The sequence below is a fragment of the Parathielavia appendiculata genome (genome assembly GCF_033297405.1).
Source record: "Parathielavia appendiculata strain CBS 731.68 unplaced genomic scaffold N657scaffold_1, whole genome shotgun sequence".
Lineage (NCBI taxonomy): Eukaryota > Fungi > Ascomycota > Sordariomycetes > Sordariales > Chaetomiaceae > Parathielavia > Parathielavia appendiculata.
Genome location: NW_026944220.1, coordinates 389,852 through 405,178, shown reverse-complemented (window position 1 = coordinate 405,178; position 15,327 = coordinate 389,852). Strand labels below are relative to the sequence as shown.

The following is a 15,327-nucleotide window of genomic DNA, read 5'->3' as shown; positions in this document are numbered from 1 at the left end:
ATGGATTTTTTTTGGTTGGGGGGGGGGGGGGGGTACTTCATGTGGATAATACCAGGTTTGATTTGTTGGGTAATGTTAGGGGGGTTTGTTTGGTACCTATTCAAGGGGAAGTTGATGTTTGGAGATGTGTTGGCACGATATTCAGGCAATTTAGGCCAGTGTAATGCAGATTGATTAGGGTACGAAGAAAGTTGTCTGCTCGTCTTGGGGTTGTGTCAGGGGACAATGTGGATGAGAGGGAGAGAGAGAAAAACGATGGCGATGTAGTATGAAACCAGAGTCGAATCTGTGGTGTGTCGGGCAGGTGGCTGAGGAGGACCGCTCCTTGCAAGGCATTAGGGGAAAGGACGGCTACCTTGGACGTAAGCACACACGTCAACCATCCGCCGCTGCGCCATTTTCCGCTTGTGGATGTGTTCTGATGGAAGCAGTTAGAAAGCATTATACGCCGGCGGACAGTTTGCCATGGGAGTCGTCTCCTTTTGTCCGAACAGGAAAAGCTAGGTTTTGGCCATGTGCTGAGCGGTCGATTGGGCGTAGTTGGCCCCATACACGAGACAACTGGAGATCCAGCATGCGAACGACGAGCGGTGATAGATGCCGACGGCCAGCGGGATGGATGCCGTTGGCTATGCCAAGTTCCCTCTTCCGTTCCATATCGCGCCAATCATGAAAGACTAGGCAGCCCACATGAAGCAGGTATACCAAGCACACAGCCAGAGCGAATGGCCGGGTGTAAGGTGGAGGACACTGGCCTAGTGGAGCTTTAACAACCCCAAGGAAGAGGTAGGTGTATGTGTGCTCGAGAGGGCGTGAAGCATGCTGGCGGGACAAGGGGGGTAGACTTGCTTAGGATGAGTCCATAGAGGACATAAGCTCGGGCCACGGAAGGGGAGTTGGAAGGGTTGGGATGGGGTCTTTGTTTGGATGCAGCTTGCGGAGGGTGGTGGTCGAACAACGGCAGGGTGGGATCATGTTGGTATTTCAGACGGACATAGTATTTTGGCCTCATCTAGAGTGGACAAGACTTTGATGGACAGAAACTGACTTGCTAACGTTCTCCTCCAAGTTGTACTTCTCCGTGTAGCAATAGCTAACAAACTACACAACGTAAAACAGGATTGAGATGTTGATGATATGGAAGGGCTGTGATAGAGTGAAAGGCCGTTACCCGAAGCTGGTGGATTGGATCGCCCGGTCATTCTGCGTAAGCAAGAAGATATTGAGAAGTGATAATGAAAATTTCCACCTCCAGAGTAAATCTATCGTCAGGCAGTCTTCCTTCTTTTCGACTACGGAGTCCCCGCTCTCGTATCCTCCAGAGTTGCCTCCGCTTGCTTCGTCGCTATGTCTTGACTATGCGACACTAGGCAGAAAACGTCAGTACAGTGAGATTGAAATCTCTGTATTGGAGTCAAGAGGCGGTTGGCAGACGTGGGTGCTAACCGAGGGGTCACTTCGGGCCAATTCTTACAACTTGTCTGTGGGACTCAGGGGCCGTGCTCTACTTGTTCTCCCCAGGCTTCGTGTAGAAGGGGGGCTTCTCTTCTTCCTCTGAGAAGTTGACGCCCGTGAACGCCCAAACACCGAGAGATGTGTTGTTCTGGGTCATGTTTGATGTGGAGTGTCTGAGAGCCGACCGGTTGATTGTGAAGGTGATGATAAGGAACAGGCAGTCGTATTGCGCTTGGGCGGGCAAAGGAAAGGTTTCGTGAACATGACGATCGAAGCTGTGCCATGCCGGATGCTCACCCTTATAATGAATCCGCCCATACCACTGCCATTCCACCTCCGGATGCTCTTCAACCCAAGCGGGGTTGATGCGGTTGATGCCAGACCGGCCTGGGTATTAGCAGTTCACATGGACAGTTCCGTTTCCCAGTTGGCGCTTGCCGGCTCTCCGAGGCCGCGATGTGCAGGGTGGACGAGACGTCCCATTGGCAGGCCGGTTTGTGTGTCTGCATCGCGAGGGCGGTCGATGGTTGCAAAGGGTGGCAGGCCGGGAAGCTTCGTTGCGATAGGACGGGCAGAAGCAACGGGAAAGAGCCGCATCTTTCAGGGAGTTTGCCATGCCCGCGAGCTCGAGAGCGTGGGGCGTCCCTCCTCTTTCGCTGCACTCCAGGTTTCCCCTCTGACGCCCGCCCGCATGCAGCTGCGGCCAACTATGGCGGCCCGGCCTGCTTTTGTTTGATGCTGAATCGGCTTGCTTGGCGCTGGCAGCATGTCCGAGGGCTTCAGGTGCCGTTTAGTTATGGGAAGAACGTCTTGCCAGTCAACCCGGCTGCGTTCTGTCCGCCGTGATCGTGTTAGTTGTCATGGGCAATCTGCTTGGTGGGCGGCGGCTTGCTTACCGACCTGGCCCTAAGCAATCTTCCCAACAGCACCGTTGCCGTGATTGTCAAGTGTTGACAAGACTTTGTTGCATCTTCGGCCCGCATCTGACGGAGATGGAACCCAACATTCATATCCTTTTTCAAGGGTCAAGTAAGTCCAAAGAAAATGCACAGGCGGGCGCCGGATTTTATCATATTTTGACCCTGCGCTGGGCCACTTACACGCAGACCACAAAATACAATTTCCCAATTGCGTAAATGGAATTGTGCCCGGCTGCCGGTACCAAGAGCCTCATCACAAGCTTAGTCCGACGTCATGCGAAGCTGAAGGCTGTGAGCGCAGCGTGGCCATGCGGTTTGAGGTTCGAAGGGTCGGACTCAAAGTCGAGTTCTTTGTGAGATTGACCTAGAGTATCGTGAGATGAGGCGTTGGATTGACTGGCGGCCCTGTACACTTACTACACCGAACTCTGGCCGGCTTCCCTCACCGACAGGCTGCATGATTAAATAGACGATCAGCACCCAGACTAGTAACAAATAGTGCCGCCTAAACCGTAAGTATTGCGGCTCTTCCGGACGGAACCGAGTTCAGCTCGTCAGTCTGCTGTTTGGACATGGTGGTGACTCTGATGGCTGCCAGTTCTCCCTCTCGCCAATGGGAGCAATCATGCCACTCAGCACAATGACCAACAGGTTCCTTCCCAAGCGCAGCCCCCCCCGCGCCGATTCCCTCCATCTTCGGGACGAGGACGCAGCGGCACGCCCCGGCATATGCTGCCACGTCACATTCATAGCACTCGGACGGCTCGCCCATTGCCGACAAGAGCAGCTTTACATTGGACGGCGTTGACTCGTGATCGGTATGGCACGGCAAAGGAGGCTCCCGTGTGGCCATTCCGGCGGGAGTTGCTTGCTACAAGCAACCAGATGCGGAGAGGCCTGAATCCTAATCAGGTCGAGTGCCGATTCCGAACATGGGGCTGTCGCTCGCGTGCTCGTCGGGATGGTATTGCTTGAGTTGATGCCCAATGCTCAGCATGACTGCAGGGCGAGCCCAAGGACGCGGGAACCCGGCTCAAGGTTGCCGAATGAGACTCGGTCGCAGCGAGGCCGCAGATGCAGTCGGCCCGCGGCCTGTTGGACTGGGCCGACATGAGACACAAGGCGATAGAGCAGCCGTATATAGAACAGATAGATGATGAGGAGCGAAGAAGTGGAAAGGAGTGGGGAAGATTCAAGACATCGACGAAGAATGGTAAAGCCGCAGACAACAGCCTTGCAATTGAGAAGGAGAAAATCATATACAAGCAATAATATTAAAATGAAAGTTGACACATGACCTTGCGATTATCAGATAGAAGGAAGAAGAAATTAAATCAGAGAAAGAAAGGAGACGGGTTTCGGCAGTTACCTCGATTCTCTGTGTGTTGGCAGGCTGCCAGGCTGTGGTGTCTGCCAATAAGGTATGGAAGCAGGCATACTGACTGAGAAAAGAAAGAAGAACAGCTGATCAAAAATTGATGTTCCCCGGTGGCTCGGTGGCTACCAGGTAGCCCCGAGGTAGGCAAGTGTGAAGATGCCAACGTGTATTCCTATCACCATCGTCATGACCCGTGACGGTGAGGCTGACCAGTAAGTAATATACGCTAAGTAGCTCGTCAACTCAGCCCAGTGTTCTGTTCCTTGAGCAGGGCCTTACAAATTGAGAAGTTGAGGTGGTTCTCCAGGCTTAGGATCTAGATCGAATCATCGGAGGGTGGAATGGGAGCCATGACGTGCGAACTGATCGCCCACGATACCAGATCAGAACCTGGAAAACGAGCATGACCGCTGAGTGTGGCTAGTACGATATCAAGAGGAGGAGAGCAGACCTCGTGAGGATAAACGTTTGCTTTCAGGTCAATTCAAACAAGATCAAACAGAATCAGCGAACTTAGATGAATCACGAGTACCCACACCGCCGGTGTAGTGATTGCCAAATTATGGTAATTCAACGATGTGAAAGGATTTCCATCTAAGGTCGAGTCGGTGACAACGTCGATGGGAATCTTGGGTTTGGAAATTGGATACCTTGGTCTAGCACTCGCCGACCGCACTATGTTGAAAGCCCAGCCTGTACAATACATAGTTACTGCGTAGAAGTTTGGAACCGGCCTGGTAAGATGTGTGAGTTGAGCTCGTTGGCCGTATCCGTAATCCGTAACGTCATCTAGGTCAGACCAGAACCCCTTCAGCCAATGAATTGGGGGGATGTGACAGAGTGACCGGGTCATGCTCGCTGCCACTTGCAACCGCCTGCCAAGGTTGAACGACAGCCACGAACAACAAAGAGCCTCCACTGCCTGACTTGTCCATCCTCTTACAGTGCCACAGGACGACCGAGTTGCGGGAGACTTAAGCTTTGCATCCACTACTTCATTTTGCGCAAGAGTTGTATGCAATCGGCTCATCTGTCAAATTAGCGTTCCACGCAGCCACTGCATCGCCAACCTCGTCGTCTTACTGGATCCGATTCCATTCTCCACTCTCGGAGGCGGGGCTCGCTGGGCACCAACCGCCGACACGACCGATCCCGCACACTTACTTCCATCTACACATAACTGTGTTATCTTTCTTTGCGAGCGCCGTTGGTTTTCCGATACCATAAAAGTGACGATTATTCACGATGGCGCCCTCGGAGTTTCAACGCGCACAGCAGGGTGGACAGCGCAGTGCCGGTGGCGTCTCGCGGGGCACAGGACGGCAAGATACGCCATCGCCCCAGCGTCGCAATGACGGTCAGTCGTATGGCGCTGCATAGCACACGCACAGGAGCTGATGCCCGTAAATTTCAGAGTCGTGGGTCGAAGTATCCTCGCAACCATCGTCTTCATCGTTATCATCCATTGGGGATGAGATCGTGACAACAGGACTCAGAGTTGGCAATACCTCGTACCCGTCCAGGCGGAGACGCTCCCAACAACAGCAACCCATGCCTGCGTCGTTCATTGTCGGTCATCCCGCAACTCAAGGAGGCGCAACCAGCAGTCAGGAAGAATACGATGAGACAGAGAGCGAGGAGGACCGTGTCATGACCAGCTCCACCGAAGCGATACACCCATCCGCCAACCTTTTCCGCAACCAGACGACCGTGAGGGCGTCCGCTGTGGTGGATACCGACTCGGACAGCGACGATGACGAGAATGCGACTGCCCTCGGCCGACCATCCAACTCCCCGGTCTTCCAGCCGCAACCAAATGCCTTCTCCCACCCCCCGTCTCATCTGAACCACCGACACTCAACCGGCGCTGTACCCTCTTACAACCACTCCTTCCCGTCACGCCCTGCGATGCAGAGCCGGGCGCATACCCGCTCCCACCGAGGCCCACCGAACTACATGTCCCCAGCCTACCAAGCCGACAATGACGCCGCTTTGCGCGCCTCGCTCACAACCCTCCTCTCGTGCGCCGCCGCAGCCCGCGGCCTCCCTAAACAAGATGAACGGCGCAACGCCGCCGGCGTCGTGCCAAGCTCCCAGCCAATGGAACTCCGCCTGGTCCCAGAATCAGAGCTCATGGCCGACACTTCGCCGCCACCAGCACCAACCAGCAGCCCGGCCAGCAGAGGAGCCAACAAGCCCGGCCAGCAGGCGCGGACGGCATCGAACTCGTCGGCCCCGAGCGCCGCGCCCTCTTCCAGCTCGGGCCGGTCGCAGCAAGTTAAACAAGACCACCAAGACCACCATCCGGAAAAGACCAAGCGCACAGCAGCGACCCAAGCCCGACAGCCCGCGCGCGCCGCCAAGAAGAAGCGGACCAGCGAGCCAGCCATCATCACCACCACCGACGAGACAGATAACAACACATCGCAACAAACATTCTTCACCGTCAGCCCGACGCTGCTAACCTGGTTCGTCAGCGCCGGCGTCGTCGTGCTCGTTTCCGTCGTCGGCTTCGGAGCAGGTTACGTCATTGGCAGGGAAGTCGGCCGGCAGGAGAGCGTCGCGTCCTCGTTGTCGGGCGGCGGCGGGTTTGGGGCTGCCGGCTCGAACGCGTCCGCTGCCGCCGCGGCAGGGTGCGGAAGCGAGATGGTCAGGGCCAGCGGCGGTGGTGCAGGAGCCGTCTCCGGCGGGACGCTGAGGCGGATCCGGTGGGGAGGGGTTGGCAAGAGCGTCACTGCTTGAGCAATAGGGGGGCGCCGCGGCTCTCATTTCCGCGTCAACAACAAGGGGGAAGTCTGGTGAAAGCGAAGTGGTTTCTAATGGGTATCGTGATTACGTAGGGGAATGAAGGCGAGACATGGTTTAGGGGTTTGGGTGGAATGGCATGAACGGGCGGCATTGGGATGGGTTACGAAGCATGTCGTTACGATGGGACGACGACAGGAGGGATGTTTTGGGTTTCGAGCTTTGGGCTCTGGTTTTTGTGTCACTTGCATCTATCTGCCACTTATTCGCCACATTTTCCTTTGTTCCGGCTGGATCGGGTTGCGGCCGATTTTGATTTTCGTCAGGTAGTGGGTGAGAACGGGGGCTTTTGCTCTTCTTGATTCTTCGAGATAACCATGATTTTCAGATGGTCTAGTAGCAACAGAATACCACAAATCGTAGTTTCATGGCCTCGCACTTTGCACACAAGATGCGGCCAACACAGCCCACACTTTCAAACTGGCAGAGAGAAATCTGACATTGCCGACTATCGATCGTATTCGTACAAGATTGACTGGATATCGACACCGTCCGCGAAGCAAGGGGTATCTTGGGTATGGGATACTTACCAGGCAAAAGCTAAGCCATGCGTAAAATCGCCCGTGTACCTGTCGAGAACCGTACCTCGACTCGCGAAACTGCCCAATTATGAAAGAGGCGCAAGAGGAAAGCAGCCCGTGACCGTACCGTACAGATATAGAACCCGAAATCAGCCCAACTTTTTATGACCCACGGAGAAAGGAAAACGCCCTCAGATGCCCTCAGAACCGTCAGGAAGCCCGCAAGCAGCGGAGAGCAGACTGTCCGGTAAGAAACCGACATCTCCCAACTCCGCCGCCAGAGTATGCCTTCAGAGCCCACGAGCCCACAGAGTGCAAAAAACCCATCATTATCTTATTTGACCGCCAATGAGGCGATGACCAGCAAGCCCACCAGCATGGCCGTCGGCCGATGCGTCAAGGAGCTGTCAAAGAGCCAAAGCAGCCCACGAGTCATAGATCAAGCCCTCAGGTGTATCGCTGCTTCTTGCGGAAAGAAGCTGTCTCTCAAAGCCCACATCTCCCGGGAAGGGAGTTTTGAGTTCAAAAGCCGACAACCCACAAAGCCCTCGGATGGAACCATGCAAAGCCCTCGTTGTGATCCCCTCAGGTGCGGCTGTGTCATGTCACTTTCTTTAAAAAGTGATCTTCTTGCCCTGGAAACCACCGCCCCCACGGTTCCCGCCGAATCCACCACGGCCACCCCCACGGCCACCACCACGACCGCGGCCACCACGGTCACCAAAGCCGCCGCGACCACCACCACGACCGCCGAAGCCACCACGGCCACCACCGCGGCCGCCACCAAAGCCGCCGCCACCATTGTTGTCACGGGGCTTGGCGAAGTCCAGACGGACGGGCCGGCCATCAAGGCTGGAGCCGTTGAGAGCCTCAAAAGCGGACTTGGCATCCTCCACAGAGCTGAAAGTCACGTAGGCAAAGCCCTTGGGGCGACCAGACTCCCTAGTGCAATGGTTAGCGGATTGAAGAATTTATGGCGGAGGAAGAGGATCACTCACTGATCGGTCGGAATCCGAAGGCTCTGGACCTGAGCGACCTCGTTGAAGAAGGTGGAGACAGAGTCCTCATCGGCGCTGAAGGGCAGGTTGCCGACAAATAGGGTGTCGCTCTCGGGACTGGTTACATCGCCGTGCTTCTTGGCGCGCTCGGCAGCGCGAGCATTGGGCGCGGCATCGGCGCTAGGCTTCGAAGCAAAGTCGAGGCGCAAGTCACGGCCCTGGAGAAAGGCACCGCTCTTCTCGTCGTAAGCCTTCTGGGCGGCTTCGGGAGTCTCGAAGTCGACGTAGCCGAAACCACGAGAGCGACCGGACTCCTTATCGGTGACGACGCGGGCACCAACGATGCCCTCGATGTTCTGGAACTCCTCGTACAAGGCATTGTCATCAACGCCCCAGCCGAGGTTGCCGACCCAAAGGGTGGCGCTCTTGTCGGAAGCCTCGGCATCCGACTTTGTCTTCTTGGTCGATGCCTCCGCAGCCTCGGGCTCCTCCTCGGCCTTGCGCTTCTTTGAGGGCTTCTCAACGACGGCAGGCTTCTCCTCGGATTCCTCCGACTCCTCGTCATCAGACTCCTCTTCAGACGCATCGGAGTCGTCGGAGTCGTCAGAGTCGTCTGAGCCGTCCTCCTCCTCCTCGTCATTGTCGGACTAGTTCGAAACGTCAGCAAACTGGAGGGCAGGAAAGCTAATCAATAATAACTTACTTCAGACTCCTCAGACTCAGAATCGCCCTTCTTGGCCTTGTTGTTCACCTTGACTCCGTTGGTCGCCTTGGCAGGCTTCGGCTTCTCCTCCTCCTCTTCCGACTCGGACTCAGAGTCAGATTCAGACCCCTCCGAATCAGAGGTCTCGGTGCTGGCCTTAGCAGCACCATTGGTCTTGGCCTTAGGGGCATCGGTCATCTCGACATCCGACTCAGAATCGCTGGCATCCTCAGAGCTGCTGGCCTCGGACTCAGACTCCGACTCGGATTCGCTTTCTGATTCGCTCTCGGACTCAGACTCGACTTTCTTGGACTTCTTGCTGACTTCGGCCTTCTTGGCTGTTTCCTTGACCGACTTTGCGGCCTTCTCGACCTTGGTGGCGGCAGCCTTGACGGGCGCAGCGACAGCCTTCACAGGGCCAGCCTTGGCCTTGACGGCCTTGGTATCCTTGGTCTTTCCCATGATGAATTGTTTGATCGAAGACGAAGCCAAGATGAAATGTCTCTCCTGGGTCGGGGATGCAAATGTGAGGAAGGGAAGAGATGGGTGAAGGAGAGAGAAGAGAAGAAAGTGTGGGCTGGCAGAATAAAACTGAAATTTCGAGTGGCGGGTTATCGTTTGAGAATTTTGGTGGGTCTCGCCTTTCGATAAGATACGCCGAGAATGGCGCTTGGACTTTCCGCATTCTCTTGGCCTGTCAATTCAGGCAGCTAAACATCGGCTTGGAGCTCAAGTCATCTGCGTTTGGTTTCGCCAGTTAAAGCATCACAAGCGGGCAGCTCGATTGCTGGACAGAGCTGAACTCCTTCGTCCAGCACCCGACAAACGACCCGGCCACAAATAACTCTTTTGGAGTAGCCGGAGCACAGCGCCATGCCGACTCCCGAGTCTGAGGCCTTCCTGGCCAAGAAGCCCAAGGTCCCGCCTACCTTTGACGGAGTCGACTACGACGACACAAAGCGCCTGAAGCAGGCCCAGGACGCAATCATCCGCGAACAATGGGTTCAGGTCATGATGGGGAGGCTGGTTCGGGAGGAGTTGAGCAAATGCTATTACCGGGAAGGCGTCAATCACTTGGAGAAATGCGGTCGGCTCAGAGGTCAGTCCATTCTCGCAGCGCAGAAGGGAGGCTCTGTGTCATGAACAACCAGGCACCTTGGCCGGACACAGAAGACATTTGCTAGGGGTGCCGAGCGAGTTTGGTGCTGACGAAGCGCAGAACGATATCTTGAATTGCTCAAGAACGCCAAGGTCAAGGGCTACCTCTTTGAGCAGCAGAATTACTTCTCCAAGGAAGGCGCACAACAATGAACTGATGTGGACTTGGGGTGTATGGAATGAGCTATTTTGGACTGGGTGTCGCTGGTTCACAGGGGAAATGTATCTTAGGGCAACGTTGAGAGGCCGAAGGTAGTAGTGGAATGGGCCAAGTATTGGAGGCCACCATCTGGGAATCCCAACTTCGGAGATCCAATTGTACGTACAAGCAAATGAAACTTACAGAACACAGCACAAACCTCCAGATCATACTGCTCGCGACCTAAATTGCTTCGGCTGCTTTTCAATTGGTGTCAGTCGCAGACAGTCAAGGATTCAAGATGCTGCTGATGAAAATTGCGCACCTCGCATCTTTCGACCACCGTACGAATTTTTAGCTCCTCTCAGCGCTCCATGCCGCTTCAAGGGTCAAACCTCAAGTTGCAGACCTGAAGCAACACCACCATCTACACACAACATGATCTGCCGAGCGTGTCTCCGACAAGCCGGGTTGCCCAGCACCCGGCAATTAACAGCCCAGCCGCTTGCGCGGACACCAGCAGCGGCCGCGCGGTACCTCAACACAACCATTACGGCGCGCCATGCAGCCCCATCACCAGCCGCCGCGGCGCCCGCAACAGCCTCGGCCTCCTCCGCCTCGGACCAGTCGACAACACCCGATCTCACACCGCTCACCCCTCTCCAAGCCGACGCGAAAGCCGCTCCTCTGTCTTCCTGCCCCGCGGGCACGGTGCTGAACGGCCTGAATTACTTCAAGGGCAAGACGGACCCTGTCGCTCTCCCAGACGAGGCCTACCCGTCCTGGCTGTGGAAGTGCCTGGAGGTGCAAAAGAAGGCTGACGCGGCGGACGACGCTGATGCGGGGGATGAATTCTGTTCGTTTTTCCCCAGTTCCCTTTTTTTCTTCTCCCGATTCCCCCCGGCCCAAACCGAAAATTACAAATCAACTGACCACCCCTCGTCCCAACAGCCAAATCCAAGAAGCAGCGCCGGCTCGCCCTCAAGCGGCAGCGGCAGCAAGAGGCCAAGATCCTGGCGTCGGGCGACCTGGCGGCGCTGGTGCCCAAGATCCCGCTGCAGAAGCAGACGGTCAACCTGCCGGGAGCCGAGCCGGGCAATCTGGAGCAGGCGATCGAGGCCGTCGACAAGCGGGAGGAGCTCCGCAAAGCGATGCGCAAGGAGCGGCGGGCAAAGATCAAGGAGGCGAATTACCTCAAGGCTATGTAAGGTTTGTAGAAGCGAGGGTCATGGCTGAGTGTGGATGGGTCATGCGGATGGGTGGGAGGCTGGAAGAAAGACGCTCTGTGGGATCACTCCTGGAAGGGGGTGGGATGGACGAAGGCGTCTGGATGTTATGCAACATCGTTGTATTTCTATGTATATTGGCACAGATACACCATGGCATAGACTCTGGTAATGGTTTTGCACCTGTTCATGGGGTACTATCCGTGCCTCAAGGACAGGCGCTCTGAACTAACAGACATCAACACATTTCTGTCATAATTATGATCAATACCGGGTATAGCTACCGTTATCGGTATGTCGCAGCTGAATTCCTTCGTCGATGCTTCTTCCCCCGCCCCAGAGCAAAACCGATCCACAATTCGCTACACCTTCCAGCAGAATTGCCCATAACAGAGTCCGCAGACAGACCTAATCCTCCTCTGTCTCGCCAATGGCCGACTTTTTGAGATCAATTTCGGACTTTATGTTTCGAATGTTGGCCTCGAGTCGCCTCCTCATGAGATTCGTTTTTGAGGCCGCAAGCTGCACCTCGTAGTCCCGGAGACGCTTCTTCAGGCTGGCAATTTCGTTTCGTATGGCGGCCTCCCCCTCGTCTTCGCCCCTTTCATCTTCTTCCTCCTCTTCCTCCTCATCTTCATCTCCCTCGTCTTCGTCATCTTCCTCCTCGTCCTCCGCAGATTCCTCCTCAGCGCCGCCTGCCTCTTCCTCAATCTGCGGCTGAGGTGTTGGGGCATTGGCGGCGCTAGGTGTGAGAGCGTCAGTAACGGCCGCTGGCGTGGCGATAGCCGGCGTCTCAGGCGCTTCCAGGAACTCGGCTTCGAGGGCGGCGTCGTCGAACTCCTCCTCCTCTTCTTCTTTTTCTTGACCCAGCTGTTCCGCATTGGCATCGCCAAAGTAATCGTCTGCTTCCCCCTCCGCGTCCTCTTCCGACTCCTCTTCCTCGTCGTCCGCTGCGGCATGCTGTTTGCTATCGATCCACTCGGTCCGGACGCTTATTGCATCACGGTCAGCCGCAAGCAGCCGCTCCACCTCGGCTTCCTTGTTCTTGATCTCCAGCTTGCTCAGGCGCTTGCGGAACCGGCGGTTCCGGGCATCGTGCATGGGCGGTGTGAGACCGTGCGGCCATCTATAATGATCGGCTCGCTCCGGCACAGGTGCCGTCTTGGCCTCCTCCTCGCTGCCGACCTGCGCAAAGACTAGCAGTATCTGACAAATGTCTGCTGACTTGACCATTGACTTCTTGTCCCACGTCTTCATGCCCTCCGTGACGGTGGGCAGATCCAATAGGGCGGCGGCGTACATCTGGCCCTTGACCGTCACCACGGCCCGCCGGCCTTCCTCGTCCAACCATTTTAGTTGAAAATCCGCGCCCCCTTGTGCTTTTGGAAGACCTATCTGCTTGTTTTGGACTGCTTGCCGCAGGTACTCGCAGTGCTCGCCGGGCATCATGCGGAAGATGAACTGCTCCTCAATGACCGGGTCCTCCTCGCGATCCTCCGCCTCCGAATCGTAACCCTCGCCGAGCGGCTTCTGGGGAATCCGCCCAACGGGCTTGAGCTTTAGTGTCGGCTGCCTTGTGGGACCCGGAGTCCTGAGAGTAATCTTTGTCTTCTTCGCCCGGTGATCCGTCTTATTGGCGAGTGGCAGGTCTTCGTCCTCTTCGGCCTCGTCTCTTATCCGCTTTTTCGCCGAAGGTTTGCTGACCCTCCCTGCCTTCGTTTGGGTCAGTTTTGGGGCAGTCGGATCTTTCCCTACTCCGTCCGCTGTGGCATTGATGATTGGCCCAGGCACAAGTGCTGGCGGGTGAGAGTCGGCCGGAGTCGAGGGTTGTGATTTGGACACAAGCTTGATCTTGGCCGGACCTTGTAATGGTGTGAGTGGGGCTGGCGACATGGTCTGTTGAAATGATGAATTTGGGGTAATGGTTGAAGAAGCGGCGGCGGCGGAGAAACTGGATGCGCCGCTGGTTATCTTAAGGCTGGGCAGCCGCTTGGGAGGTGGTGGTTGTTGTGGAGGATCCATTGTGCTCGAGAATGACTGGAATGTACGCGGGCAGGCCGTCGTAGGGAAGCGGTATATGAATCGCAGTTGCAGTTGTCGAGAACTTTCTGAGGTTGTCGAATCGATGCAAGTGCACAACGGACTTGGAGGAAAGCAATGCTTTTGCGGCAAAATGTGGCCGGCCTCTTGAAAGTAGATACTCAAAGCTGGCAAGAAGCGTGCGACACACACTCCGGTCGATTTGAAGCCGGAATTTCGGTGGCTGCTTGAGGTGGTCGGAGTGTGATTGGTGTTGAAAGGCCCCTGCGGACCTTGATGAATGAATGAAATGTAACGCGAGGCGCGATCCGTCGTTCAGATTGGAATGGCGCACCCCAGCATTGGGGTGGGTGCTTGGCGGCCCAATTGATGTGTGGTTGAAGAATCAGGGTTAGGGTCTTTAGCCGACCGCTCGCAGCTGCCCGGATGTTTTTCAACATTCAAGGCTCAAATTAGAAGACAAGAAACGCAAAAGCGATGGGAAGAAGTTGAGGCAGGCTAGCATGATCAATGTCTTAAATAGCAAGACCTGACGGCGCTCCGTACGGATACAGAGCCGAAGTACGGTACGTACGCCTGCCGGTGGGTTCCTGACGCTAGCGCCAAGCAGGACTCTCCTTGGAGCGTTGTAATGACCCACCGAGCTCACTGAACATCTCTCACTGCTTCGTAGTCTCGCTACCTGGTAGTGAACATCAACCACCGGTCGACGGCGTAATCAGGATTCTCGCGCAGCTCAAACGAGGTTGTGATACACATCACCATATGTCAACTAGATCAGACTCGGCACCGATCAAGCAAGACAAGTTTCCCGTGGCAGGCTGGCGGAGGGAGGCACCCGGAAACCTGGAAGGAGCGTGAGCTGGCAAGGGCCATGAAGACGCTCTCCGTCTCAAGAATCACCTTGCGAAAAAAGTGATTCGATCTCAGTGCTGTGAAAACAGCCCGCACGGCCAACATTCCCCGGCTCAGACGGCACCTTAAGTCCGCCATCATCATCAACCACCTGGAAACTTCCCTCCTCACAATCATTTGTTCACATCGACATCAACCGAGAAGACTCGACTCAGAACAACCGAAAGGATGACACCACCACCGCCGCTCTACCACGCGCTCCTCCGCCCAGCCATTCTCCAAATCCTACGCGCGACAGGCTACCACGGCGCCAAGACCTCTGTCCTCGACTCCGTCACGGATTTGGCCGCGCGGTACCTGCTGCGCCTGTGCCAGCTGACGGCTCTCTACGCGACGCACAACAACGCCGAGCCATCACCGCCACCGTTGCTCTTCTTGACTACGACCTCGGACGAGGACGGGGAGGCTTCACCAGCAGCACCCCCACCACCACCACCAATACCATACCCGGCCGTGCCCGCGCCGACCATCGTCGACGTACGCATGGCACTGCAGCGGGCCGGCGCACTCCTGCCAGAACGGATCCTCGAGGAGCAGGAGTACCTCGGCGGAGAGGACACGCGCGGGGTCGAGGCGTTCATCGCGTGGGCGACGGGGCCGCTGAACCGGGAGATCAAGAGGATCGCGCTGGACGGGAATGACGAGGCGGCGGATTACTTGGACGGTAACTTCACCTCTCCTTACCTCCATTCTTGGTCACTTGAAGCGTAATCACTGACGAATGCAAACAAAATATACAGCGCTGAAGAAAAAACACAGCAAAACCGACGACGACTCAAAGTACCTGGGAACGCCCCTGGGGCGGAGCATCGAGCACGGCGACGTGCTGGTCGAAGGGAGCGAGTGCCCGAGCATCTTTGTCTGGGAGGAGCGGAGGCGCGTCGCGGGCCAGAAGACGCCTGAGCCACAGCAGCAGCGCGAGGCCAATGGCGATGGTGACGGCGACGGCGACGGCGAGGAGTCGCGGCCGTCGAGCTCTGGGCTCAGTTCGCTTGGGGATCGCCACATTGCGGATGAGATGGACTTGTCATAGCAGCACGGGCCATGGGCCGCCGTGGGTGACATGTCT

General features: G+C 56.2%; 8 protein-coding genes across 8 annotated transcripts; 5 read left to right on the top strand and 3 right to left on the bottom strand.

Annotated features, from left to right (window-relative positions):
- Positions 1-19: 19 nt before the first annotated feature.
- On the bottom strand, positions 20-894 carry N657DRAFT_6089 (uncharacterized protein). The gene has a single exon (XM_062790284.1). The coding sequence runs from the start codon at positions 548-550 to the stop codon at positions 101-103; it is 450 nt and encodes a 149-aa protein (XP_062651936.1). The 5' UTR covers positions 551-894; the 3' UTR covers positions 20-100.
- Positions 895-4,634: 3,740 nt separating this feature from the next.
- On the top strand, positions 4,635-6,995 carry N657DRAFT_638573 (uncharacterized protein). The gene is made up of 2 exons (XM_062791621.1): positions 4,635-5,110; positions 5,168-6,995. The coding sequence occupies exons 1-2, from the start codon at positions 4,999-5,001 to the stop codon at positions 6,493-6,495; spliced, it is 1,440 nt and encodes a 479-aa protein (XP_062651935.1). The 5' UTR covers positions 4,635-4,998; the 3' UTR covers positions 6,496-6,995.
- Positions 6,996-7,693: 698 nt separating this feature from the next.
- Positions 7,694-8,496, bottom strand: N657DRAFT_562300 (RNA-binding domain-containing protein; the record flags this gene model as incomplete). The annotated part of the gene is made up of 2 exons (XM_062788128.1): positions 7,694-8,021; positions 8,078-8,496. Coding segments are annotated over 2 exons (747 nt in total), but the record flags the coding sequence as incomplete, so codon positions are not given.
- Positions 8,313-9,544, top strand: N657DRAFT_5970 (uncharacterized protein). The gene is made up of 3 exons (XM_062790016.1): positions 8,313-8,718; positions 8,786-9,410; positions 9,515-9,544. The coding sequence occupies exons 1-2, from the start codon at positions 8,544-8,546 to the stop codon at positions 9,328-9,330; spliced, it is 720 nt and encodes a 239-aa protein (XP_062651933.1). The 5' UTR covers positions 8,313-8,543; the 3' UTR covers positions 9,331-9,410; positions 9,515-9,544.
- A 99-nt stretch (positions 9,545-9,643) lies between these two features.
- N657DRAFT_638572 (uncharacterized protein) lies at positions 9,644-10,110 on the top strand. The gene has a single exon (XM_062791620.1). The coding sequence runs from the start codon at positions 9,654-9,656 to the stop codon at positions 9,921-9,923; it is 270 nt and encodes an 89-aa protein (XP_062651932.1). The 5' UTR covers positions 9,644-9,653; the 3' UTR covers positions 9,924-10,110.
- A 405-nt stretch (positions 10,111-10,515) lies between these two features.
- On the top strand, positions 10,516-11,285 carry N657DRAFT_629321 (uncharacterized protein; the record flags this gene model as incomplete). The annotated part of the gene is made up of 2 exons (XM_062790878.1): positions 10,516-10,933; positions 11,029-11,285. The coding sequence occupies 2 exons, from the start codon at positions 10,516-10,518 to the stop codon at positions 11,283-11,285; spliced, it is 675 nt and encodes a 224-aa protein (XP_062651931.1).
- A 159-nt stretch (positions 11,286-11,444) lies between these two features.
- On the bottom strand, positions 11,445-13,662 carry N657DRAFT_638570 (uncharacterized protein). Its single transcript, XM_062791619.1, has one exon. The coding sequence runs from the start codon at positions 13,323-13,325 to the stop codon at positions 11,712-11,714; it is 1,614 nt and encodes a 537-aa protein (XP_062651930.1). The 5' UTR covers positions 13,326-13,662; the 3' UTR covers positions 11,445-11,711.
- Positions 13,663-14,426: 764 nt separating this feature from the next.
- Positions 14,427-15,291, top strand: N657DRAFT_562002 (uncharacterized protein; the record flags this gene model as incomplete). The annotated part of the gene is made up of 2 exons (XM_062788103.1): positions 14,427-14,922; positions 14,999-15,291. 2 exons carry the CDS (start codon positions 14,427-14,429, stop codon positions 15,289-15,291), a joined length of 789 nt encoding a protein of 262 aa, XP_062651929.1.
- Between the last annotated feature and the right edge of the window lie 36 nt (positions 15,292-15,327).

What these genes read in the sequence shown, in the direction of transcription:
- N657DRAFT_5970 (XM_062790016.1), top strand. Translation starts at nt 8,544, where the DNA reads ATGCCTCCGCAGCCTCGGGCTCCTCCTCGGCCTTGCGCTTCTTTGAGG. An exon ending in TCCTCCTCCTCCTCGTCATT is followed by an intron (nt 8,719 to 8,785) that starts GTCGGACTAGTT and finishes AACTTACTTCAG; the next exon opens with ACTCCTCAGACTCAGAATCG.
- N657DRAFT_6089 (XM_062790284.1), bottom strand. Translation starts at nt 550, where the DNA reads ATGGGGCCAACTACGCCCAATCGACCGCTCAGCACATGGCCAAAACCT.
- N657DRAFT_638573 (XM_062791621.1), top strand. Translation starts at nt 4,999, where the DNA reads ATGGCGCCCTCGGAGTTTCAACGCGCACAGCAGGGTGGACAGCGCAGT. An exon ending in GCCCCAGCGTCGCAATGACG is followed by an intron (nt 5,111 to 5,167) that starts GTCAGTCGTATG and finishes CGTAAATTTCAG; the next exon opens with AGTCGTGGGTCGAAGTATCC.
- N657DRAFT_638570 (XM_062791619.1), bottom strand. Translation starts at nt 13,325, where the DNA reads ATGGATCCTCCACAACAACCACCACCTCCCAAGCGGCTGCCCAGCCTT.
- N657DRAFT_638572 (XM_062791620.1), top strand. Translation starts at nt 9,654, where the DNA reads ATGCCGACTCCCGAGTCTGAGGCCTTCCTGGCCAAGAAGCCCAAGGTC.